The 25,876-nt window shown below is 42.3% G+C and overlaps 1 protein-coding gene across 1 annotated transcript; it reads right to left on the bottom strand.

Annotated features, from left to right (window-relative positions):
* Positions 1 to 5,179: 5,179 nt before the first annotated feature.
* On the bottom strand, positions 5,180 to 25,383 carry esr2a (estrogen receptor 2a). The gene is made up of 8 exons (XM_037685929.1): positions 24,762 to 25,383; positions 21,732 to 21,898; positions 21,516 to 21,632; positions 19,899 to 20,207; positions 13,300 to 13,438; positions 10,888 to 11,021; positions 7,070 to 7,253; positions 5,180 to 5,448 (listed from the first exon to the last, which is right to left on the bottom strand). Exons 1-8 carry the CDS (start codon positions 25,151 to 25,153, stop codon positions 5,220 to 5,222), a joined length of 1,671 nt encoding a protein of 556 aa, XP_037541857.1. The 5' UTR covers positions 25,154 to 25,383; the 3' UTR covers positions 5,180 to 5,219.
* Positions 25,384 to 25,876: the final 493 nt, after the last annotated feature.

Here is a 25,876-nt window from a genome sequence, read left to right as displayed (position 1 = left end):
AGAGACTTCTTGAGACTGAACAAGTCTTTTTATCAAAGAGACTTCTTCAGTCTGAAAAAGTATTTTATCCAAATGGTGAAGGTCCCAGTTACACCCCAAAATAGCAAAGATATAACTGGGACCTTGAGTACATAGTTTCATTCCAACTCATGTACCACATGTGATGAGAATGACAAAGAACATTGGAAAGACTTCTTCAGTGTGAAGTTTTCTGGACAAAAGACTTCTTCAGACAGTCTTTTATCCAAAAAGAAAATTTGAGACTGAAGGTCTTTTATTCAAGACTTCTTTCAACAGAGGACCTGACTCAACCTTGTTAGAATGATCATGAAATAACGGGGTCACACCGTCCAGCTGCTGCAGCGTACAATCAGAACGATCGATGAAGAGGCGAAGATTTTTTTATCAAAATGAGCATCAAGGAGCTCCATGAAGGTTTGTCTTCATCCTGAAACTTCCTAGTTGGACTTAAACATGTAGAAAAAAATTTAAAAGACCTACGTTGAAATCCATTTGAGATTTGTTAATGTTTCCACAGTTTGTTAAAAACACTAGAGTTTATGTCCACATGTAATAATTATTTATACTGAAGAATGATGTATTTTTAGCAGTAAATTGTCCCACCTGGATTGTTTTTATTTTTTCTCTACTGTTCTCGACTGAAAATCAAACCACTGGAGAATTTTATTGAACCTGTCTCTGCTGCACAAATTAAAACCATCACGTTGAACTTTTGTCTCCAGGGCTTCAAATAAAGACGTAACTACAGATTTCAGAGTTACTGTTGGTCTCGACTAATCGTTCCCTCAGTGAAAGACCAAGTTCTTGATAGTTTCCAGAGAGACGGCTTTGGTAAACCAGGGTCCAAGCACCTAGGCCCCCGCCTTCAGCTGCACCCAACTCGTGTGGCCCCTCCTGCAGGTGGTAAGCCCACAAGAAGGCAAACCCGTGTTGCAGTCACCAGGTGCCTGCCGAGGAGCTCCTACCCCAGGCCTGGCTGCAGGGTGGGGCCCCGCTAACCCACGTCCAGGCAAGGGGCACTGAGCTCCTCCTTGTTTGGGACCATCCAGTCAGTCTTGGGACCCCTACCAGGGGAAAGTCCCTCCTTGGCTCAGGTGCTGCTCCACGATAACAAGATGGCCATTTGAGGATTCAGCTGCCTGGAATAGGGAACATGAAGAGGAGTTGATGGGGGAAAGGGCGGGCCCCAGAGGCCATCTTAGCACCAGCAGACTGGTTTGTTCCACTATGGAGAATGCTAAAAAACAAAAAAGGAAGGAAGAGGAGGGGACGTGCCAAAGACACCATCTTAGCACCAACATAACTGGTTTGTTCCACTTTGGAGTGAGCTGTTTGGGGGAAGAATCAGTTGTTTCCTTGACTGATGAAGCCTTCTGGATAGAAGGTGAAACGTTTCAGAACAAAAAAACCCGTCCAGATGAGCTGACTGAACATTGTTGGATTATTGAACCTGAACTTTGGCGTTTCCTGGAATATATTTTTAAATATTTTAAACTGGATTTATTAAATCTGTACATGTGGGAAGGATCAGTTTTAAGATTCTCCACCAAAGGTTTTATTTTTTAATATTTACACTTCGAACGATTTAGAATTCAAAATTATTCTTCAAAGTCTGTAGTCAGAGTTAAAACAAGCAACTTTTGGCTCTAAACTTGAGTAATCAGTGAAAGTTTTACATTTTTTTAAAAGACAGTTGCGTTGGTTAAACATTAACTTTACGATTCAATAATGGATCAATACGTTTTCAATCATTCCAGTTTTAATAACCTCCATGAGCGACGGTTATTTTACTGCAGTAGTTTTTGGTGCAAATCAAACATCTTCAACCCTCTGCAGGACGAGGACAGGAAACCTTTTGTACGATCGACGCTCAAACATTTATTATTAAATGTTTTCGCCAGAAACGAGCAAAGGTCGGCCATTTTGTTTCTACGCAGCGACGAGAGAACAGGAGCAGACAAGACCAGAGAGCCGTGTGTGGTAAAAACCAGAGATCTTTAAATGTTTGTCAAATCACAGAAATAATCAAGTTACAAAATGTGAACGTTGCAGAGAAGCTCCATATTCTTTTTTTTTTTTTGTTGCAAATTTTAAACAGACTTTAAAAACTGAACTTAATGCGAGTATGGAATACAAGGAGTGCCATAAAGAAGAAGAATAAAAAAGAACTTAATTAAAGTATCATTTCCTAACAAGTTGAATTTTCTGTTCGTCTCTTTTACTTTTGCACGTTTTAACGTCTAACCTTTATTCTTTATATTCCGTTTTCGAGGAACCTAGTCCGCCAACACGGCTGCTTCTGATTCACCGACGTATTTGTAAAGATAAAAACTAGAAACTTCACGACGGAGGGAAAGTTTTCAGGTAGGACTCGTTCATCCAGCTTCAAGATCCCAGATAACGTTTGTTTAAGGCACAATTTACAACTGAACTCCAGGTTTGCCACAGTTTATTAACAGTGATGTTGAAAAATCTACTCGGGCTTTTTAGTTACCGTATTTTTCAGACTATAAAACACTTAAAATCCTTTAATTTTTCTCAAAAATCGACCGTGAGCCTTATAATCCGTTTTGTATTAATTCTGCTTGTGCTTACAGACCTCGAACAGATTTTATCTGGTTATGAGTCGAATAAAGTTCGACTTCTCCGTTTTGTTTCGCTTAATGCGCCTTATAGTCCGAAAAATACGGTAAATATTCAAGTTTTTTCTGATGTACCATTTAGTTTCTAAAGATTAAGGCAACTTGGCTAAGACACTGCTGTCCGTTACATCAAAACAAATGTCTAGTTTAGGTCTAATAAGTGAAAGGAGTTAAAACTGTTCATCTTTATTGCATCTGTAAAGATATTTATGTGGAGTTGAGGTAAAATCAGTGGGTTTGGAGGAATTGTTTCCTTTTTTTAACTGGAGAAGGTTTTTATCTGTGACATCACCAGAGACACGAGCCGTTTGACTCCAACTACAAGAAGAAATTTAGTTCTTCGTTCATCTCCATCAGAAAAAGGAAATGTTGAAGCATCTACAAGGAAAAAAAGATTTTATAATTATTTCCAGCAGCATCTTTCACTTGTGCTGTTTGATTTAATCTCAGTGTATATGAATTAATTTAGATACAGCTTTAAAAATGAAGAGTTTGGACATAAATGTTTACAGTGTATTTAAAAATTTGATAATTTTCACTCTGGTGTATTTACCGTATTTTCCGGCCTATAAGTCACATCTGTCCAAAAATGTCTAATAATTTGATGAAAAAACATAAATAAGTTTCACCACCGTATACGTCGCATCTATTATGCGTCACCGCTGACGACCTGGAAATGTGTCAAAAATCGATTGGCTGCCAAATGGCGGCCCCAGGAGCGTGCACGGGAGGACTTTAGCAAGAACTTAACAAGATTAACACTTAAAAACAATTGTTTGCTCAAAGTTACAGTAAAGTTGTGTCTCAGTTGAACTTTTAATTAATAAATGCACTTTAATGGTCAAATCAGATTCATTTCTCGGGGGCGGCGCAGCGAAATGCAGCTGATTTGACGTTTGCTCCAGTCGAGCTGGACGAAGATGGCTTTGTATGGCAAGCCGATTGTGTCATTAATAGCCACTTTTACCTATTACATGACACGACGGCATGCCGTACACCTCGAGTGGCTAAAAATGGTAGTGTTCGATGTTTTTAATGTCAGATTGAATGAATGTCATATCTCAGCCAAAAACGGGTTTATAAATATGGAAAAAAATCCATAAATAAGTCGTAGGGCATGCAAATCAGGCATATAAGTGCGACTCATAGGCCGGAAAATACAGCATTACTTATGGCACTCCTCTCACTCCATACTCATAAGTGCTCTGTTGTTTTTTTGTTTTTTTTCCTTACAGAATAACAGAAAGAAAAAGTTTAAAAAATAAAAACATCAACCAGGTCTGCTGCAACACGAGACGTTAAAAAGATTCACTGCAGTGAGTCTTTGTTGTTCAACTGCATGTGGAGAAATGCTGAGCATGAAGTCCAAGTTTCAGTAAACTAAAATAAAACTGATTCACAGTTAATTTCCTGCACCAACAAGTTACACCTGCAGATTATAAAAACTGTACACAAAGCCCGTGCGTGGATCCGGCTACACTTACATGGACTGCAGTGCCGGGACTCGTCTTATCCAGAGGTTAGCGTGTGCAGGGTAGTTCATTCATGTTTTACTCAATAATAAAAGTTACCACGTGAAAGGCTGCGACACCACCGTCCATGTAAACGTAGCCGCTGACTGGATGATGCTTTGCTAAAGTACAGGCCTTTAAAAGGTTTTATATTTCTGCAGAAAGACGACACAGTTACAGGAAAAACACCTCATTAAGTCAATTAGATTGAAAACGAACACCTGAGCTCCAAAGTACGAAGAAAACATTTGACAGATCTTCGAAAAGTCTGAAGATCGTTTTAAAAACAAAACCAAGTCTGGCTGCGCAAAATCAAAAGAAACGTCAAAGTTCATGCTCGATAATCCAGTTTTACCTGGATTAGATTATCGAGCATGAACCACTTTGGCCACGGCTGCCTCGGACGAGTCGGCGGGGGAGAGGGCGGACTCCAGAAACCATCTGAGCACCATCAAACTGGTTGATCCACTATGTGAAGGTGCTTTTAAGACTTGAGTTTGATGTGGCTCCTCGGTCTGAAGAAGTCCTTTGGATGAAGGACGAAACGTCTCAACAGAAAAAGCATCCAGAGGACCTGACTTAACTTTGTTGGAAATGAGAAATGATTTGTAATCAGGGGGAGGGGGAACATTAAAGTTTGACCACCAGCGTCTGATCTTTAATGGTTTTGTAGCACAAATAATTTCCACTCGTGAGGAAACGGCTGCAACGTGTCTGAACATGGAACTAATCCACGGTGAACCTTCCTGAACAAACGCTGCAGCCAAGAAAAACACTTCAGTCGTCATTTATGCAGAAATATAAAATGATATAAGTAAAGCGTGAAGCGGTACTAAATGTAAAAACCTCTGTTTAGATGAGCGCTGGTGCTCCTGTTGATGGTCCAGTTCCACTGCGGGTTCACGTCGGTTTCTCCTCTCCAGCTTCAACTCGGAGGACTCGACAGAAACGGAGCACAGTGATGATGGAGCTGAATCCAGCTCCGTCTCTACGGACCGGTCTTAAAAAGCACCTCATCAGTCTTAAGCAGCAAGAAGTCCGTGTTCTAATCAGAGTTCTGAGCTTCACCTTCCGCTCCAACGCTGCTGGGAGTCCAGGTGTTTGAGGGTCCGCTGGCGGCGCTCTCCGTCTGATCCGCGGGGTCCGGCTTCGCGGGGCGGCGGGGCAGGCGGGAGCTGTGCATGATGTGGGCGTCCAGCATCTCCAGCAGCAGGTCGTACAAAGGCACCACGTTCTTCATCTTCATGCAGTGCAGGTGGTCCATGCCTTTGTTGCTGCACAAAATAAAAGTTTAGTTTTAATTTTTTAATTAAAATTCATCGGTCGTGCTCAAACTTAACCGAGGCGTAGCCTTCTTCAAAGTTACGCATTTCACCCGCCACCATTCATGCCACGGTTTCAATCCAACATCTTGTGATGAGAAGGACTTGTATCTGTTCAGGTCATGGTCTGTGTGATCAGTCAGTGCTTAGAGTAGGTGTAAAGGATGACTCCCGGCTACTACCACACTGAACTTCAGCTCAATATCTGTAAAACTGTCCTGCCGGAACAGGATCCGGGAACGCCCTTATTTTGACAGGGTGCGTTCCGTTAACTCTCACTTACTGATAATAAAGTTATGAACAAATAAAACTTCTACTGGATATGTAAACTGAAAATAATTACATAAACACTCGTTTTAAACACAACAGCCACTTATGAGCTTCTTGACATCACATACCAGCTGCCTCTTCAAGGAGCATTTCCGCCTCTACCTTAAAAAAAAATCTCCGCCACAAAAAGAGTGGTAGGAGTGAGCATCGAGCTAACCAGGCAGGAGGCCACGGGCAGGAGGCCAGGGGCAGGAGGCCAGGGGCAGGAGGCCACAGGCAGGAGGAGGCGTCTGGAGGTTTCACATGTGGAGTCGGACAGTGAATTCGCAGAGTGTTTACAAATGTTAAACAGATGTTTAACAACCCGTTAAAATACACAAAAAGCAGGAAGTCGCATCTACTTTATTCATAATCTTCTCGGGGAGGACCCCCAGCCGGCCGGACCGCTATTTGTGTTCTGGCATCGATCAGTTTACAAATTTCGCTTTGTGTACAACCAATGATTACTTTGAGTTTTATTACCATCTGTTCAGAGGTTCAAGACCAGGCCTGATAAACGATAAATCAATTAATCGCATGATGAATGAAAATTATCGATCTAATTTTCATTTATCTGCTTCATCGTTTCTTCGTGTCTCTGAAGACACTGGATGAGAAAAGGCTCAACTCTGGTGCTCTTCACTGACCCCTCCCTTTCACTTTAAATTCAATTTTAACCATCTAAAACTGTGTTTTTGGATCGTTCAAAGCAGCTAAGCCACAAGCTAAGCTACAAGCTAAGCTACAAGCTAAGCTAACAGGCCGACCTGAGGAATAAACCTCCGTCTTGTTAAAGCTCCAAAGATCACGGCTGAAACCCGTGCCTTCGTGTAAAAAGTTGTTTCAAACAGTCTTACGTTGCCATCAGGTGGTCAAAAAAAGTACTACATTCCAAACAAATCAACATTTCTTCTAAAATTTGACAATTAATTTTTGTTAAATTTCAAACAATATTATCGTTTATCGCAATAATTAATCGCCCCGCAAAATTTGTTATCGCGACAGGCCTATCCACGACATATTTTGCTAACAGAGTTGATGCTAACCATGCCAAAGTTTTAAACAATGTGCAGCAATTGACGTTTTTGTTGCGGGTTAGTCGCAGCTACGGCACCAAATTTTAGCTCAACATCAGTAAAACTGAACTACGAGTGATTTTTGTGTTGCCAACGTGGATTATCCGCCACCACTCCGAAAGCGAGTGAGTTTCAGCGTTTGGGAGATATTTTGCCAACAGACACACAAGCAAAAACATGGCTGTTACCTGACATGGCGGATGTGCGAGAGCAGCATGAGCAGGTGCGCGAGGCGGGTGTACTGCTGGCGGAAGGTCAGGCCGCTCTTGGCGATGGCCCACACCAGGGCGTCCGTGACGGCGTCCAGCAGACGCAGCAGTTTGGAGCGACTCTGAAGCTCCTCGCTGCCCTCGGAGGAGCTGAGGCACATGTCTGAAGAAACGTGATCAGCACAACATTAACGACAGCAGCAGACAAGTCACTCTTTTTATCTGCTGGAGCAGTTTGTTACGCATTCTTTATTTTAATGTAGCCGATTGTACAACAGCAGCACGTCCACCTGTTTTATTTTTACAAGTAGCAGAAGACCAACATGAACTCGAGTTAGTGAGTTAAAACATCGGGGTAAATTCATTTTCACCGTTCAGTTGTGCTGAAAGTGTGAAGCAGAAGTTCACTGTTGCTGGGAGTTCATTACAGATCCAGTCGAGTCTGAACGGACGCAGAAAGAAATCAGAGCCGATTAAACAAACTGTGGGTTTGTCTTCACGTGTTCCCTTCTACACAAACACGAAACTAATCGTCTTTACAAAGGTTTTCTTTTTCTTAGAAACTAGTTTTTTTTTTTAAAGCAAGGTACATATTTAAAAGATATAAAATTAACTAAAGCTTGGCATTTCTTCAAGGAATGCACGTCTCCCTGAGTTTGAAATAAGGCAACGTTCACTCTGCAGGTAAAAGTGGCCCAAATCTGATTTATTTTAATCAAACCCAGATCTTTTTCAGATATGTTGTACTGAATCGGACACATATCCAGTGTTTTTAAAGTAAATGCAGTCGAAGGGTCATGACTAGGCTTGTCACAATTAACAATAAATCAATTAATCTCACGATAAATTAAATGATCAACCTCATTTCTATTAATCGGCTTTATTGTTTCTTCGTGTCTCACTTTCTACTGAAGACACTGGACGACAAAAGGCTCAACTCCGGTGCTCTTCAATGATCCCTCCCTTTCTCTTTAAAATCCATTTTAACCGTCCAAATTCACGTTTTTGGATCGTTAAAAGCAGCTAAGCCGAGAAGCTAAGCTACGAGCTAAGCTAACAGGCCGACCTCGGGGAAAAATCTCAATCTTGTCGAAGCTCCAGAATTCACGGTTGAAACCCGTGCCTTCGTGTAAAAAGTTGTTTTTCTCTGCAAAAAGAAGCTGAGAATTTGTTTAATGATTTTTTTTTATTAAAAGCTTTGTGTGAAAAATGCTATGCTAAAGAGTTCAAACCACACCGAGCGTCCGCCATTTTGAGAACCAAAAAGAGACAGCCCATGTCATGTCAAGGGGCCTCCCTCCCATTTTTCTTAGAGACACGCTGCTCGCTCCCTCACTATCCATCCTTAGGTTCAAACAGTCTTATACTGCCATCCAGTGGTCAAAAAAAGTACTACAAAACAAATTAAAAATTTGACAATTGCTAATTATTGTCAAATTTCAAGCAATATTATCGTTTATCGCAATAATTTCTGAGACAATCGTCCAGCAAAACTTGTTATCGTGACAGGCCTAGTCATGACGCACTTCAACTGACTTTTAGGTCAAGGTCTCTTTATTGTCATTCCCATCATATGTGGTACATTTGGTGGAATGAAATTGTGTACACAGGGTCCCAGGTACATCCAACAAAAGTATAAATTGTAAAAGAAAAAAAAACAGTAATAAAATCTGAGATAGGAACTAAGAAATATGCTAAACTAAGAATAAAAGTACAAAAAAAAAAAAAACATACGCCGAACAACAGTAGAATTAAATGAAGGTATCAAAGTTATTTCTTACAAAACAGTCAAATAAATATGTCAAACTCAGCACACAGACATCACCGAGGTAGAAAAATATTTTTTACACGGACATCACGCAGTTTAAAGCTTAGAACTCCACACGACTTCAGCTACATTCAAAAAAGTTCAAGACAAAAAAAAAAAAAGGGACTATTTGTAGCAGAAGACGTTTCGATTCTCATCCGAGGAGCTTTCTCACTTCAAAGAACAGAGAGTGTGGGACTCGAGTTATAAAGTTGAGCTAAGCTAAATACATATGCAGATTGCCCTTTCAATCCTCACAATTCATTCAACCTTTATTTATACAGGCTAGCCTCACTGAGCCACGAGGACTCATTTTTAAGAGACCTGTTTTAGACAAAAGAACACAGATGAGGTACACGCAACCATAGACAGTCAAATAAAAACTAATACAATGAAAAGTAAATGGGAAAAAAATGAAATTAAAACAAAACAAAAACAGGTACATTATAAAGAGATATAAAATACTAAAAACAGGAACATGTCTGCATTGGTTTCTCTCAGGAACTTAACAGATGTTTGAAGCCACTTAGAGAGGTCAAGGTCGAGAGCTTCAGATCTTTTTGCAAGATGTTCCAGGAAACAGGAGCGGAGTAGGAGAAAATGAAATGAAAAATGACTCATTGATTTGTTGCCATGTTGAATTGAAATTTACGGTGGTAGCGGAGAGCGGACTTGGACAGAGTACTGAACTGTCAAATCAGAATTTTAAAATGGCTGCAATGTGGCAGTCCCCATCAAAGTCTCTACAGGAACTTTCTAGTTCTTTGTTAAAACAGGCCTCTCTTATAAATGACTCCTCGAGGCTCAGTGAGACGAGCCTGTATAAATAAAGGTTGAATGAATGAATATTGTGATAAAGATAAAAACACGCACCCACACAGGGCGGCATTAGTAGGTCTGTCACGATAACAAATTTTGCAGGGCGGTTGTCTCAGAAATTATCGCGATAAACGATAAAATTGTTTGAAATTTGACAATAATTAGTAATTATTGTCAAATTTAAGAAGAAATATTGACTAAATTGTTTTTGAGTGTAGTACCTTTTTTGACCACTAGACGACAGTATAAGACTGTTTGAACTGAAGGATGGATAGTGAGGGAGCGAGCAACGTGTCTTTAAGAAAAATGGGAGAGAGGCCCCTTGACATGACATGGGTTGTCTCTCCTTCCCGTTTTCGGTTCTCAAAATGGCGGATGCTCGGTGTCGTTTGAGCTCTTCAGCATAGCATTTGTCACACAAAGCTTTTAATAAAAATCAGTAAACAAGTTCTCAACTTCTTTTGTCAGAGTAAAACAACTTTTTACACGAAGGCGCGGGTTTCAACCGTGAATTTTGGAGCTTCGACAAGACGGAGGTTTTTCCCCCCCCATGGTCGGCCTGTTAGCTTAGCTTCTCAGCTTAGCTGCTTTTAACGAGATTTTGGATCGTTAAAACAGATTTTAAAGAGAAAGGGAGGGGTCAGTGCAGAGCACCGGAGTTGAGCCTTTTGTCGTCCAGTGTCTTCAGTAGAAAGAGAGAGACACAAGACACAAAGCTGATAAATGAAAATGAGGTTGATAATTTTCATTTATCATGCGATTAATCAATTTATTGTTTATTGCGACAGGCCTAGGCATTAAAAAGCAATAAAACGGGGTACACTTATGGGTAGAGCCATCTTGTGACTGACAGTGATCTGCAGCAAACTTTAAAGCTTCGACGCTGAAATCCATTAAGTTCCGTGTGACGTCACGCCGCCTGCAGCAGCTCCACGGCTTCAGAGCAGATCCTCACACAAAGCGTCCCATTTACAGATGTTCACTGTTGAACGTCGTTCAGTCAACGCTTCACTCTCCACCCTCACAGGATCACACACGGAGCTGTGTGAAACGCTCAGCCATGTGATGTTTCACCAGCAGAGCACACACTATCTCCACACACACACACACACACACACACAGAGAGGATGTTAACAAGCGTCCAACCGCCCACACCAACGTGTTCACTCACTGGAGTTGAGGAGGATCATGGCCTTGAGGCAGACGTATTCCTCCCTCTTCAGTTTGAGCTCTCTCACGCGGGACGTTGCAGCTATCAGCATGTCAAAGATCTCCACGAAGCCCTGGACGCAGCTCCCCTCCTCTCTGCCACACGGAGACACAAACACGAGCACTTATCCACCGGATCGCACACGCCGTTCTGCTTTTAGAGGAGACACTGGTCTCCAAACACCCAACAGACGGCCTGGAGTAAAAACAACTTCAGCTCAAAATACACACTGAAAATATGTTTGTTGAAAAAAAAACAAAAAAAAACTGAGGTTGAATTAGGGGGAAAAGGCCTTTTCTGTGAAAAAATGTCAGCACAAGCGTAACTTTTTGATACGAATGGCTGAAACAGATTAGTGTAAAAAAAAAAGGTCACACTAATATTTCGTTGGAGCGCCTTTAGCTTTGATTACATCACGCATTCACTGTGGCATCGTTTCGATAAGCGTCTACAATATCACAAGATCCAATTCCGTCCAGTGTCGCATTAATTTTTCACCAAGATCGTACATTGATGACTCGGCACTAGTCATGATGGGTGCATCACTTCACCTGCCTCTCTTCTTACCCTGATGCGCCCATCACTCTGGAACAGGGTCAATCTGGACTCATCAGACCACATGACCTCCTTCCATTGCTCCACAGTCCAATCTTTATGCTCCTTAGCAAATTGAAGAGTTTTTCTCTGGTTAGCCTCACTGATTAGTGGTTTTCTTAAGGCTACACAGCTGTTCAGTCCCAGTCCCTCGAGTTCCCTTCACACTGTGCATGTGGAAATCTCTTACTTTCACTATTAAACACAGCCCTGAGTGCTTCTGATGCTTTTCTTCCATTTGATTTCACCAAACGTTTAAGCGAACGCCGATCACGATCATTCAGGATTTTTTTCCGGCCACATTTCTTTCTCGAAGACGTTGGGTCCCCACTATCCTTAAAGCTTTTAATGGTGCGTTGGACAGTTCTTAACCCAGTTTTAGTAGTTGCTGCTTAGATGTTTTCTCTGCTTGATGCCGATGATTTGACCCTTCTCAAACAGACCGACATCTTTTCCACGACCGCGCGATGCGTCTTTCAACACGGTTGTTTAAGAAATGAGAAGCAACTCATGGCACCAGTTGAGGTTAAATAACTTGTTTCCAGCTGAAAGATGATCGCCCATGCAGTAATTATCCAATAGGAGGCTCGTACCTATTGGTGGCAACTTTTTTTTGGGCCAGGCCGTGTAAATAAAATGTACAGGAAAAAAAAACAGTAAATGTTGAATCAGTATTTACAGACTAAACTCAAAAAGTTTAAATTAATCCTCACAAAAACTACAGGTCATTAACTGAATTTGATCAGAACAAAGAGTTTTTCTAACTCAGACACAAACATTGTTGGCTTATAATTAGCCCCAGTTATGTTTTATTTAAATTTCTGCCATCAGGGAAGGATGCACGATATTAGATTTTTGGCCGATATATTAAAACTTATTTGGCCGATATCCGATATGATATTTTTAATGTACTTTCCTTTGTCAGAACATAGCCCTCTCTCTTATTTAGGCTTATTTGCTACAAAAATTGTGTAACAGCTGTAAGAGCTGGTGACTTATATTCAGTAACAACCATATGCAGCACTTTAACTTACATTAAATGAAACGCGTTAAATGTTATTTATTAGCATTAGTCACCTTCGAAACTGTCTCACTTGTGGAGGCTTGTTCCAGGTTCAGCTGCAGTGATGGATCCTCTGCACTCTTGTGCATGAAGGACAGACTTTTTAAGATCAAAGTTTTTGTCTATCCATTGCGCTGTAAGGCTAATCATGCTAACGGGGCTAACACGACGTCCAAATGTCTGGTAAAACTCATCCAAGTGCTTTCGGCTGTTATCTTCTCAATGACGTCAGAAATGACGGCTTGTAACTCGGGTAAGGCTACATGGGAAAAATATCTGACTGGGGACGATGTAGTGAGTGACATCATCACGTTGTGCTGCCGCTGCAGCGTCCGCCTTTTATATCAGTGATTATTTTGATAGAATGGCCGATGTCCGATACTGAACTTTAACGCCAACATCGTCCGATACGATACCGTGCCGATAATATCGTGCATCCCTAACTGGTTTACAAAAGAGTCCAAAATGTTCTATTCTTTTTCTTTGAGTGAAAAGTATTTGTGATTTATAACTTTAACATAAAGGAGAATTACGTGTAAAAAGGTTTTAAAAAACAAAAAAGTGAAATGGGTGCGACAGCTTTCGCTGAGGAGATGAGGGGACACTGAACTTTGTTGGCCATAAATGAGGTTAAATCACAAAAATCAAAGAACTTGAGATCATTTTGCCACATTTTGCTTTAATCACAAACAAAAAGAGAGAAATGGAAGCAGAACCTGCTGAGGCTGAGGTCAGGAGAGAAGATGAGCTTCCCCGGATGGTCCACGGACCTCCACATCAGTCCCATCATCAGCACCTCCAGCCAGCAGCACTCCAGCAGATGCACCTGATCCAGGAGACTGAGCTCCATGAACCCTGAGCGAGAAAAACAGACTGGGTGTGACCGAGACCAGAGACAAAACTCTTCACAAGCGATTCATCAACGATGACGAGTTTATATTTCGTTTGGTTTTTACCAGAGAATAATCAGGACAAAACAAGAGTGCTGCACATTAAACATAGCGATGTATAGCAATCGTCTGGATAAGAAAGAACCTTGTATGACCGTTGACCTTCATTTGTGACCTTGAAGCAGAGGGGATGGAAAGTGTACATGAAACCTAGCCCATTGATGCACGTGTGTTTGAAGTTTCAATAAATTATCTTGAGCAAATCGGACGTTATCGATGGGATAAGAGAAAGTTTACGGCTGGACGGAGACTAATTTATACATTTACAGCGGGCGTCTAAAAACGACGAGCACAGAACACGATGAAAAGAAACGTAAAAATAAAAAGCTCAAACAAAATATATATATTCATCTTTCAGACAGAAAGTGCCATTTACCTACAGACGAACTAAAAGCACCAAAAAACGAGCCGTGAACAGGAAAGGTTTGAAAATGAACTTTAAATTGAAGCAGGATTTTAATAAAGAAGCCGACTGTGTTAACTTTTTGTTTGTGCCAACTACTAATTTACTCAAATTTCAAAATAAACAACAAATGGAAATGGACACAGAAATGAAAAATCACATCTTGACACTGACGAAGAGTTTGACAAATCATTGGAATATTTGGTTCACTGTTGTGCGTATTGAGGTGTAGCGTGGCAACAGCCGGCTTTAATGAACTCTGACGGCAGCGACGTCACTGCGCTGTGACTGTTGAATAGTTAGTGGCTCAAAATTACAAAAATATATATTTTGTTATAGTCTCCCTCATTAACTGAGTGTTTGTGACCAGCGGCCACATTTTGAGCCGTCTGTGTTTAAAGGGTCTTGCTCTTCTATCAACTTTAATGCAGCCCGAACAGCAACGTGTACCCCCACAAATGTTGTATCAAAACGACCGGCTCGGCACTGTGATGTGTGCCGTTACTTTCATTGGCGTTTCGAGTTACCATGGCGACGTAATTTCCAAACAAAGACACCATTTTCCTCTGAAAAACACTGACAGAACTCTTTAACGTCCTCTAACTGCCACAGTGAGGTCGCATGACCCGGAGAGAAGAGGTCTGTGAACAAAACTCGGTACACGTCATCGAACAAGCTCTTCCTGCCACCACATCTTTTAAGATACACATGCATATTATTGTTTATATCAAAACGTAGGCATTTTATCATCTACATTTTAAAATGTCTGCCATGTGGCAAAGTTTCTCCAGGAACTTTGCCCACATATGACCCAACCGAGTCCGTTTTGTACCCACCTTGACAGCCACCCCACATTTATGATTTAATCTGCTGTAGTCCACTTTAGAAATGAAGACGGGCAGATTTAGATCACGTGTTTAATCATCGTTATCAATCGGTGATGTGGTTTTTAGACCGTCCTGTGGTTTGAGACGGGTTCAAGATCCTCGCAATGATTCTGTGACTTGTCCCACAAATCTTTTGATTGTGTTCAAAGTTCAAGTGACAACACTGCGCCCGTCTGAAACTCTCAGGGTGAAATTAAATAAAGTGCTTTGTGTTGTCATCACCGTATGTTCCCATACAATGGGTCTCTGCATTCAATTCAAAAATACTTTATTGATCCCAAAGGTAAATTACTGGTAAATGTTGTAGCTCATCATCCTGGTTTCATTAGAGTTGTTCTAGATGCTGATGGCTGAGGGCAGGAAGGAGCTCTTGTAGCCGTCCGTCTTAGAGCAGATCTGAGGAAACTGACTGCAGATGTTGATCTGTCTACTTGGACTTGGTGGGTTCCTCGGTCTTCTTGGGCAGCAGGACCACCTGAATCTTGGGCAGAACTCCTCCCTGAGCGATGGTCTCTCCTCCAAGCAGCTTGTTGAGCTTCTCGTCATTGCGGACAGCCAGCTGCAGGTGTCAAGGAATGATCCTGGTCTTCTTGTAGTCACAAGCTGCGTTTCTCCCAGCTCCAGGATCTCGGCAGTCAGGTCTGCCAGGTAGACGGGGATGCGTCCACGGCACCTCCTTTTTAACTCATTTGTGATTTGGGGCTATAGCTCTATTATAAGAGCTTTAGAGAAGTTAATCTGCTGCTCCCGGTTGTAAAAAAAAACGTGTCGCCATGGTTACGCTTCATAACAAATGTCCAAAAGTAAAAAGGTTTCGGTAAAAATCCTTCCAGCTGCACAGCATCTGATATAAAAATAATCTCCAAAAAAAGTGATTTACCTCCAGAAAAAAAAGAGGAATTAAAGTTTCCAAAGGCAACATCCTAGCATGAAACCATTAGCAACAGAGCTGCTCCAACATACAGCCACCTTGAGCAGCGCAATTTAACCCATCGCACCTGAAATACACCCATGTAGCTATGCAAGCACCCGGGGAGCAATTAGGGATTAGGTGTCTTGCTCAGACACACGACATGTGGGAATAGCTGGGAGTGGAACCTGGGACTTTCGGGTCCCGAGTCAGCTGCCCTACCTCTACCAAATTGAGAACTTTCTTGAACGTTATGGAAACTCCCTCCTAAATGCTATTCAGCAACGAGTCAGTCCAGTAAAATATTACCTGAACGCAAACTGCTATTGATAAAAAAAATTTGTAAAGTTAGAAGTACAATGAAAATCTCTAGGGATGCACAATATTGGATGTTTGGCCGATATCCGATATGCCGATATGCTAAAACTTATTTGGCCGACAACCGATACAAATGCCAATATTTTTTCCCCTAGACCAACTTACAGAGATTACATAGCTTTCTCTGCTGTGGGATTAAAATACTAAATTATTCTGCATGGTCTTTGTCAATATGGCCTGCTGCAAAATGCAGATGCCAAAAAGGGAGCTGAAAATGATGCAACACTTCAGTGCCGATTTGTAAATCTTCACAAATCTAAACTCAACCTGTTCACAAACGACAAGTGAAAAGTGCATAAGTAGTAGTGCATTAATAGATATACTTGACAGTTTCCTAAATTAAAAAAAAACTTAAAACGGAAGCCTTTTATATCAGAGTTTTTTTATGGAATGGCCGATATTTAACATTATCGCTAATATCGGCCGATACCGATAATATCGTGCATTCCTAAAAATCTCCTTTAAACGCCTTTCTGTGGTGATTCACGGGGGAGCAGCGGTCACCGAGGCGAGGTCCACCCTGCACAGGTTGCAAGTCCATCACAGTTCACATCTATAAGTTTGTCACGTTCTTGTTTGCTGCCAGTCTCCTGCTCCTTCCCACCCAAAGTTGTTTTACTGAATTAAGATCTGCTAAATGTGAAAGCACAAAAGGCTGCAGCCGTGTGCGTTAAACCATAAAGCAAGTGTCCGTTGGAGATCCGTTTTGATTTGTGACCCTGGACGCAGGCATTAGAAGGTTTGTGGCTGTGAAGGAATGCACGTGGTCTGTGACATGCTTGGGGAGACTGTGGCATTCGATCCATGACTGATCAGTAACAAACGGTCCGGAGTGTGTCAAGAAAACATTCCTGGTGGAGTGGGGTGTTGACATGAGGCAGGCTGGGTTCCACCGCCCCTCGTTTCTTTTATATTTTGCTTCTAAGAAACCAGAGTGTTTAACAAAGGTCTCTCAACAGATCTGCCTTTATGAAGGCGTTTATAAAGTTTTGTCCATGAGCACCGACTGCTTGAATTAAAAATATTGACTTAAACGTTTTAAAATTTAACCATTGTCCTGAAGAAAGAACAAAAAAAAAAAAAGACCCTTCATCAAGCCTGGAGAACTATTGATTAAGATCGTTTAAAAAGATCACAGTCAGGCTTCTTCCGACAACAGTAAATAAACTGAAGCGACTTTTGCCCCGTTCTGTCGTCTGCGGCTGTTTGATTTCCCTCAGGCTGCGATGAGAAAGTACACACACGGAGGGCAAAAGGTTTGTTTGTCGTGATCAGATTTTTTTTTTTAAACTTTCAGATTAAAAGCGGCTACAGTGGCCACATTTGTCCACAACTTTTATCACCGAGGAGTCGCACAATAATTGCTGCGTCACAGCTCAATGTTAGACGTGGATTAAAACGCTTTGCTTGAATTTTACAGGACTGAAAGTTCAAAAGCTAAATAAGGCAGAGACACTACCTGCCTGAGAGAAGTCATTTACTTATTTATTTAAAAATAAGCTCCTCTGTTCATAAATGGGTGATATTAATTACACAAATGTGCAACTCTGGCAATCACTGAAGCCATTTTATGTTGGTTAATTTAATCACTTGTGGAGTCGGACTGGATGGGAAAGTGTGATCAGACTATTGTGCGAACACACTTAGCCTCACTGGAAAGTTCATTCCAGGGCGTTGGAAGAAAGACTGACTGATTGTCGAACCTCGGATTCAGGAGAAGTGTGGTTTTTGTTTATGTCATGGTTCAGTGGACAGAACTTTACCCGTGCAGTGTTCAAGGGATCGCAGGAGTTTGTCTCTTTGGTCTACAGCTGCGATTATGACTGTTCCTTGAGGTATTTTGTGGGGGATACTGCAGAGGGTATGGGGTACTGGTGTCACTTCAGTGTTTCCCCTATCATCATACAAGCGGGGTGCCCCACCCCGTCAACAGAACTGAGCACCCCACCTACCAAACCAAACTGACTGGCTGCCAAATGGCAAACACCGGAGCATGCACAGGAGGACTTTAACAAGATTTTAAACAAAGTTAACACCTAAAAACAATTATTTGTTTGCTCAAAATTATAGCAAAGGTGCGTCTCGGTTGAACTTTTCCTTAATGAACGCACTTTAATGGTCAAATCAGCTGCATTTCGCGTGGGCGGTGAAATGAAGCTGATTTGACGTTTGCGCCAGGAGTTCCAGATTGAGACGAAGGTGGCTTGGTATGGCAAGCCAAGTGTCTCATTAATAGCCACGTTTACCTATTAATGAGACACTTGGCTTGCCATATTAGCCGAGGGCCCTCTAGCAGCTGAAAATGGTGGTGTTCAATATTTTCCATGTCAGAATGAATGAAATTGTCAGATCTCGGACGAACATTGGGTTATGAATATGGAAAACTAAAATACGTTGCTTCGCTGTATAAGTCGAAGGCATGCTAATTTATGCAAAAAACTGTGACTTATACAGCCAAAATCACGCTAGTCCCTGTAGAAACAAAGCAAGAGGCAAGCACATCATCTGCAAAGCCTTTTGCAGACGGTGTAGTTCTGTGGCGACTTGGAGCAATGACCTTCAGCGAGCACTGTGGCAGTTCTTAGCCGAGTGTCAGGAGGACGGGACGAGAGTCGGCTCTAAGTCTGAGGCCATCACTCTTAATCTGGAAACGCTGAAATACTCACTCTGGGTTGAGAGCGACTCCCCATCTCAAGCAGAGGAGTTTAGGTGACGAGTGACGGTGAGTTAAAGTGGCAAATCAGAGCCTCGTCCACAGTAACGAGAGCTCTGGTTTGTTCTGGTCAAGAAGGTCCAGATGGCAAAGCTCTAGATTTATTGGCCTACGTTTCAACCCTCACCCGAGATCACAAAATATGAATCGTGACAGAAAGAACAAAAGGTCGGATACAAGCGGGTGAAATGAGCTTCTTTCAAAGGATGGTCAGGCTGAACCTTGTAGGGTGAGGAGCTCCGTCGTCGGAGGCGAACTCCGAGTAGAGCCGCTTCTCCTCTGCATCGAAAAACGTCATTTGAAGTGGTTCACGCATCTAATTGGGAGATCTCTTGGGCTTCGATTTGGTGGATTTTCAGACACGTTCCGCTGAGAGAAGACCCCAGGGCAGACCCCGAACTTACTAAAAACACCGCATCTTCTTAAAGTAACATTGTGTGAACGCCTTTGAATTCCCCAAAAGGAGCTGGAGTGTAACGGGGGCAGAGGGACGTCTGGGTTTCCCTCCGAACCCTTCGCACCGTGTGACCGAATCACGGATAAACAACAGAAAACGCACGGATGGATAAATGTTCATGTTAGAACCGTGTCGCTCGTCGTTTTCTTTCATCAAACATTTCATTTTAAACTTTCTAACAAACGCAAAGTTCATACGCATTATTTCTTGTGCTCACAATCTGAATGTGTAAATAAAAACTGGAAGAGGAAAATAAATTGTTTTTGCTCGTCTTTCTTCCCCCTTTGCTCCGAGCGTATTCACTAAAATATACACAGAAATAGGCATGCACTGTACGTGCATTAACCCTCGTCTGCGGAACTTGAACTTTGCTTAACTGGGTCAAAGTTCACCGTTTAACTCACTTAAGTCACTACGTCCAACATGGTGAGCGAGTCAAACGGTCCTGCGTGGCATTTTAACCACCTCATGTATAAAACGGACAGAAACGCTTTGAAAACAAAGTCTACGTTTATTTAATTTTACTGGAAGGCCAGTTGAGTCATCAGTAAAGACTGATCATTTTAGGATCTTATATATTCTAGTTCAGACTTTTTCACATGAACTTTAACGGGTACCTGGGATCTTCTTGGCCCAGCTGATCATGTGAACCAGCTCCTTATCAGCCAGATTGGTGAGTGACATCATCACGTCTGCCTCCGTCAGCGGCCTCTTCATGCCCTTCATGAGGTAGATCTCCGGTGGCTCCGCCTCCATTATTCGCTGGATCAGCTGCTCCGGGGGCATCGCAGGTGGGGAAGGCTCGTTTAATAAACTCTCCGCTGGTCCAGTCAACATCTTTGGTCTGTTTATTCTGCCCTGCGAGGACAGACGGGTCGCTCGCTTCACCAGCGGGCTCCGATAGTTTCCACGCTCTTTGCGAATACCTGAGGAAAAAGGAAAGAAGTTAAAGATAAAAGAAACAGAACACTGGTTAAGGACGATAGTAGCAAAATGCTAGACAAAAAGATAAAAGTTGCAAAACGAAGCTTAAGGCAGCAGAGTAAAAACTAAAAGTAGCTCGAAAACAGAAACAGAGCGCAGATTTAAAAAAAACTAAAGAAACTGCATCTCCTGAGAAAATGCAGCAGCAAGTTCAGAGTTCAAAGTTCATGCTCAATAATCCAAGTAAAAAAAAATCCAACAATGTTCAATCAGGTCATCTGGATGTTTTTTTGTTGTCGAGACGTTTCGTCCTTCATCCAAAGGACGGCAGTACGACGGCTCAGTGGTTAGCACCGTTGCCTCGCAGCAAGAAGGTCCTGGGTTCAATCCCCGGTTGGACCTGGGGTCTTTCTGTGTGGAGTTTGCATGTTCTCCTCGTGCTTGCGTGGGTTTCCTCCCACAGATAAAGACATGCATGTTAGGCCTTCAGTCCCAGGCCTCCCTTGCAAAAGAGATCTGTGATCTCAATGGGATTTGTCTGGTTAAATAAAGGTTAAAAAAAATTTAAAAAAGGACTTCATCAGGCCGAGGAGCCACACAAGCAGCACACTCCCATATAGCAGACCAACAAGTTTGCTGGTGATAAGGCTCAGAAACCATCTTATCACCAGCAAACTGGTTGGTTTCTATGTGAATGTGCTGCTTGTGGGACTACTCCTTGGACTGATGAAGTCCTTTGGATGAAGAATGAAACTTCTCCAAAAAAAAAAAGAAACCGTCCAGATGACCCGACTGAACTTTGTTGGATAAGTACAGAATTATTTTGCTGAATAGGTGTTACTACAAGAAGCAGAATACTAGATAAACGGTAAAAAAAACAATAAAAACTAAATAAATCCAAAAGTGCTGTCTAAAAGCAGCAACATGATAGCCAATAATGGCCAAAAGTAGCAAAAGCAAAAGCTAAAAGTGGCAAAATGCTATCCAAACGTAGCATACGGCTAGCTAAAAACTAAAAATAGCACAAGAAATCAAAACAGAATCGGCACGAAGAGCAGGTTTCAAAGAGAAACGTTTCTGAAAGATTAAAATAGATCTCAATGTATTTCTGTACGGGGAATATTTATAATAAATAAATATATAGAAAACTATTAAAAAAAAACATAAGTTATAGCAACCATCTCCTGAATGAGATGAACAATTTATATACAATTCGCTAAATCAGCACAGATTACACAGAAGTTTTTAGATTGCAACATCTGTACAGAGAAAACGCTGGAATGACGTGAATGTGAAAAAACCTCACTAACCACATTTAGTCATGCCAACTTCGTAGCACTTGCGAAGGCGGCAAGCCTGGCAGCTCTTGCGGCGGTTTTTGTCGATGGTGCATTGATTAGTTGCCGGGCAGATGTAGTCGTTGTGTCCTGAAACAAAGAGAAGTAGAAGAATGAAGTCGCTGCACGTAGTGCAAAATGTTCGGAGCCACCGCCCCCAAAACGCAGAATCCCAGGTGTGCGTGTCACCTTGGATGCTCCTCTTGAAGAACGCCTTGCAGCCCTCGCAGGACCACACCCCGTAGTGATACCCCGAGGCGTAGTCGTGACACACGGCGCAGTAGTGGAGGTCTGCCTTCCCGCCTGACGACACCACGGCCTCCTCGTTCTCCAGGGAGATCCTCCTCGCGCTCTTACTAACAGACACGTTCAGTCATTGTTTCGCACCACAACATAAATATAACCTGAAGAGAAGCACTACGCCAAAGTTTTAGACTAAGATCACCTGATCCTGGCAGTTTTACAGGGTTTGGAACAAATCTGGAAAAGAATGTTAAGCACTATTACCGTGATTTCCGGACTATAAGCAGCTACTTTTTCCACACGCTTTGAACACCACGGCTTAAACAATGTTGCGACTAATTTATGGAATTGTGCTTATTTATTTTTAGACGGGCTAATGAGCGTCATGCCGCCAAAACATTTAGCCTCGTGCTCACATAGCAGCCCAATACATATTCCTCTTGGGGGGCGGGGTCCTAGTGACCCAATGAGACTACCATAATTTCCGGACAATTGAGCGCACCTGAATAAAAGCTATGCCCACTATTTTATTTTATTTTTTAAGTACATATACAGGCCGCCCTTGTGTATGAGCTGCAGGTGTCCACGTTGTAACACGAGACATTTACACAAAGATTTTTAAATTTTAATTAAATATATACCGGTATGGGGGCTGCACGGTGGCGCAACTGGTAGAGCTGCTGCCTCTCAGCGAGGAGGTCCTAGGTTCAAACCCCGGTCCAGGGACCTTTCTGGGTGGAGTTTGCATGTTCTCTCCGTGCATGCGTGGGTTTTCTCCAGGTACTCTAGTTTCCTCCCAGATGACCTGACTGAAAAATGTTGGATTGTATACCTGGATTATTGAGCATGGACTTTGTTGGTTTTGAACCAGTTTGACATGACCGTCGACGAGGAAGAGGGCCGGCACTGGAGGAGGGGGCGTGCCAAAGAGACCATCTTAGCACCAACATAACTGGTTTGTTACACTTTGGAGTAAGCTGTTGGGGGAAGAATCAGTTTTGTGTTGTGTGTTTCCTTGACTGAAGAAGCCTTCTGGATGGGAGGTGAAACGTTTCAGCACAAAAAAAAAAAAACTGTCCAGATGACCTGACTGAAAATTGTTGGATTGTGTACCTGGATTATTGAGCATGGACTTTGTTGGTATATACTAGTATCCTACACAAATACGTACAGTAAATGTTTTTTCTAAATAGTGCCTGTAACACTCGGTTAAAATGAGGTCTCTCTAGTACACGAGTCCCTGAGGCTCAATGGGACTAACCTGTATAAATAAAGGTTGAATGAAAAAAAACAAAAAAACAGCTGGTTTAAAATAAAATAAAATACAGTAGCCTACCAGGAAGTCGTTGACCGCAACCTTCATCTTCCTCCTGCGCACTGTGCCCTTTTGAGCTCGTGCTCTCCTCCATCACGCTGCAGTTCGGCTTTTCGAAACCCGTTGGTGATAAGATTTATTTTTGTTTTTCCATTTACCCTTTATTTATCCAGGTAGTCTCATTGAGCCACGAGAACTCATTTTCAAGAGAGACCTGTTTAGGAAGCAGATGGTGGGGGGTTAAGGGCCTTGCTCATGGGCCCCGAGTGGGGCGAATGAGGGTGGAGGCAGGTGTGGGTACTTCAGTAGGTGAAGCACCGGTACCGGGGCTTGAACTGGCGATCTTCTGATCACAGGCCCACCTTCTCCAACCTCTGCGCCACCACTCCCCCATGTACGTATTTAATTAAAAGTTGTTTTTTTAATCTTTCTGTGCAAATATCTCGTATTACAACGTGGACACCTACAGCTTATACACAAGTGCGGCCTAGACATGTACAATCGTTTCCCTTTTTAAATTTAGTGGGCGTGGCTTATTTTCATTATTTTCAAGTGCGCTCACTAGTCCGGAAATTACAGCAGATGTGATGTCACAAGAACTTGCATGATCTGTTAGCGCTCAGAGTTGGGACTGACTCGGTTAGGGCTGCTCAATAAGGAAAACATTAGTGTTGAATATTGACATGACGGCATCAGTTGTGATAAACCCACGTTCTGTATTTACACTCTCCGTGTCTCGGCTGCGGGCTTGGAGAGGAGTCGAGGTCCATCCGATTGCCAAATGTGTATTCGGTCCATGCAAACTTTGTCAGCGGTTCTTTGATATTCATGCACTGATATTAGAATACGTTTGGTACACTGTGCAGCCCAAATCTCAACATCACTCTGAAGCTTGATATCTGTAAAATTCATCCAGTTATAGCTGTCCATGTGCAGCCGAGGTCAACTGGCTGTGGTAGACATCTTAAACTGAACTGATTTTAACGGTTAATAAGTGGTAAATGTTATAATGATTACATTTAAAAAAATTATCTAAGTTACATTAAAATCTGTTCTGTTGATAACAGAAACAATAACTAATGTTTTAAGTAAAGATCTTGAAGGTATCAATAAAATTTGTATCAATGTTTGTAGGACCAGCCGAGATACATCCAGTTTTGCGTTTGCTAAGGTTGATTAGCTGTAGCGGCCATCTTGAATTTGGTTAACTCCCAAAATGTAATCAGGTCTAACGGATGCTGTAAGACAGTTTCATTAAAATCCCCAACGTTTATTTTGTTGGCGAGCAAAGACAACCAGTAGATCTGTTACTATTACCACATAAAAACTGGTTACAAGTTAATTTTGACTTGATGGGATATTTTCTGGTTATTTACTGAAACAGTTTTGAAAAATACTTTGGTTACTGTAAACACAAAAGTGCTATTCTGGTGTAGATTCTTAGTCATCCAGGAATGTTAAAAAGTAAAATAAAACTGGACTTCTGTTCTGGGATGGGAAGCAAAACATTTTCAGTCGTTTTGTTTACTTCTTTTGTTTGTTATTTTATCATTATTTGACGTAAAGAAACAACACTTTGAAAGAAAGAAGTTATGTTTGACGGCAACATTTCTCCTCCTGGTAGACTTTGGCTCTCTCGGACTTGGATTTTCCCGTCTTACCTGCTTGTTAAAACGCTGTCCCACGGACTCTGAACTGGCTGGCTGTGCTGCTGGGCTCGGGTCTGGGAGCGGTGCAGGGGTATGGAACCCCCGACGTGTCCGTGACCGGGCCAAAATAAAGAGGCGCTCAACGACTGGCGCACCGAGGGGCGCTCCGAAATGCTGGGGCCGGCGTAGCTGAAGATGGTCGGGCTGTAAAAAGGAATAGGGGAGAAGTCGTGGCCGAGGTCGGTGTACGGAGCGGGGATGCAGATGGGCTGGTTGGATTCGTGGGACAGACCGGGGGAGGAGCTGAGGACTGGGGACAGGATGCGACTGGCAACCCGGCTGGAGTCCACCTCTTGGAGCTGAAGGAGCGGCTGGTGATTCTCTGGAGAGGTGGCAGTGGCCATCGCAACAACGGAAAATCTCAAACGACGTTAGATTTACTACATCATCAGCGACTAGTCACAGATTCCAAAATGTTCTAGCTGTGGATAAGTTGTTCTATACACTAACTGTGAAACAATCCACAGCAGAGAGGGGTCAGTTTAAATCAGATGAAGAGGGGGAGAACATGTCCGGTCAGGGCAGCCGTGAATCCCAACATTGAGAATCTGCATCGAAGGATCCCCAGCCAGAGGTGATCGTCGTGGATTTCCACCTGGATGAGAAACAAAAGAATAAACTGAGTAAAAAGTATCCACATTCATGCTCAATAATCCAGGTAAAAAAAATCCAACAAAGTTCAGTCAGGTCATCTGGACCGTTTCTTTTTTTGTTGAGACGTTTCGTCCTTTATCCAAAGGACTTGAGCAGTCCAAGGAGCCACAAACAAACTGAATCCCACAAGCAGCACACTCGCATAGTGGATCAACCAGTCTGCTGGTTGAGAAGATGGGTTGGCAGCCACAGCCAAAGTGGTTCAAAACATCAAAGTTCACGTTCAATAATCCAGGTAAAAAGTCCAACCAAGTTCAGTCAGGTCATCTGGACGGTTTCTTTTTATGTTGAGACGATTCATCCTTGAATAGTCCTGTCACGATATTAAATTTTGCTGGGCGATTAATTGTCTCAGAAATTATTGCGATAAACGATAATATCGCTTGAAATTTGACAATAATTAGTAATTATTG

The sequence above is a fragment of the Nematolebias whitei genome, chromosome 12 (genome assembly GCF_014905685.2).
Source record: "Nematolebias whitei isolate Nwh7 chromosome 12, NemWhi1, whole genome shotgun sequence".
In the NCBI taxonomy this organism is placed as follows: Eukaryota; Metazoa; Chordata; class Actinopteri; order Cyprinodontiformes; family Rivulidae; genus Nematolebias; species Nematolebias whitei.
Note: the sequence above shows the minus strand (reverse complement) of the source record. Positions and strands in the feature narration are given on the sequence as shown.

What these genes read in the sequence shown, in the direction of transcription:
- esr2a (XM_037685929.1), bottom strand. Translation starts at nt 25,153, where the DNA reads ATGGCCACTGCCACCTCTCCAGAGAATCACCAGCCGCTCCTTCAGCTC. An exon ending in CTGGGCCAAGAAGATCCCAG is followed by an intron (nt 13,439 to 19,898) that starts GTACCCGTTAAA and finishes TTTCTCGCTCAG; the next exon opens with GGTTCATGGAGCTCAGTCTC. An exon ending in CATGATCCTCCTCAACTCCA is followed by an intron (nt 7,254 to 10,887) that starts GTGAGTGAACAC and finishes ACGTTTCTTCAG; the next exon opens with ACATGTGCCTCAGCTCCTCC.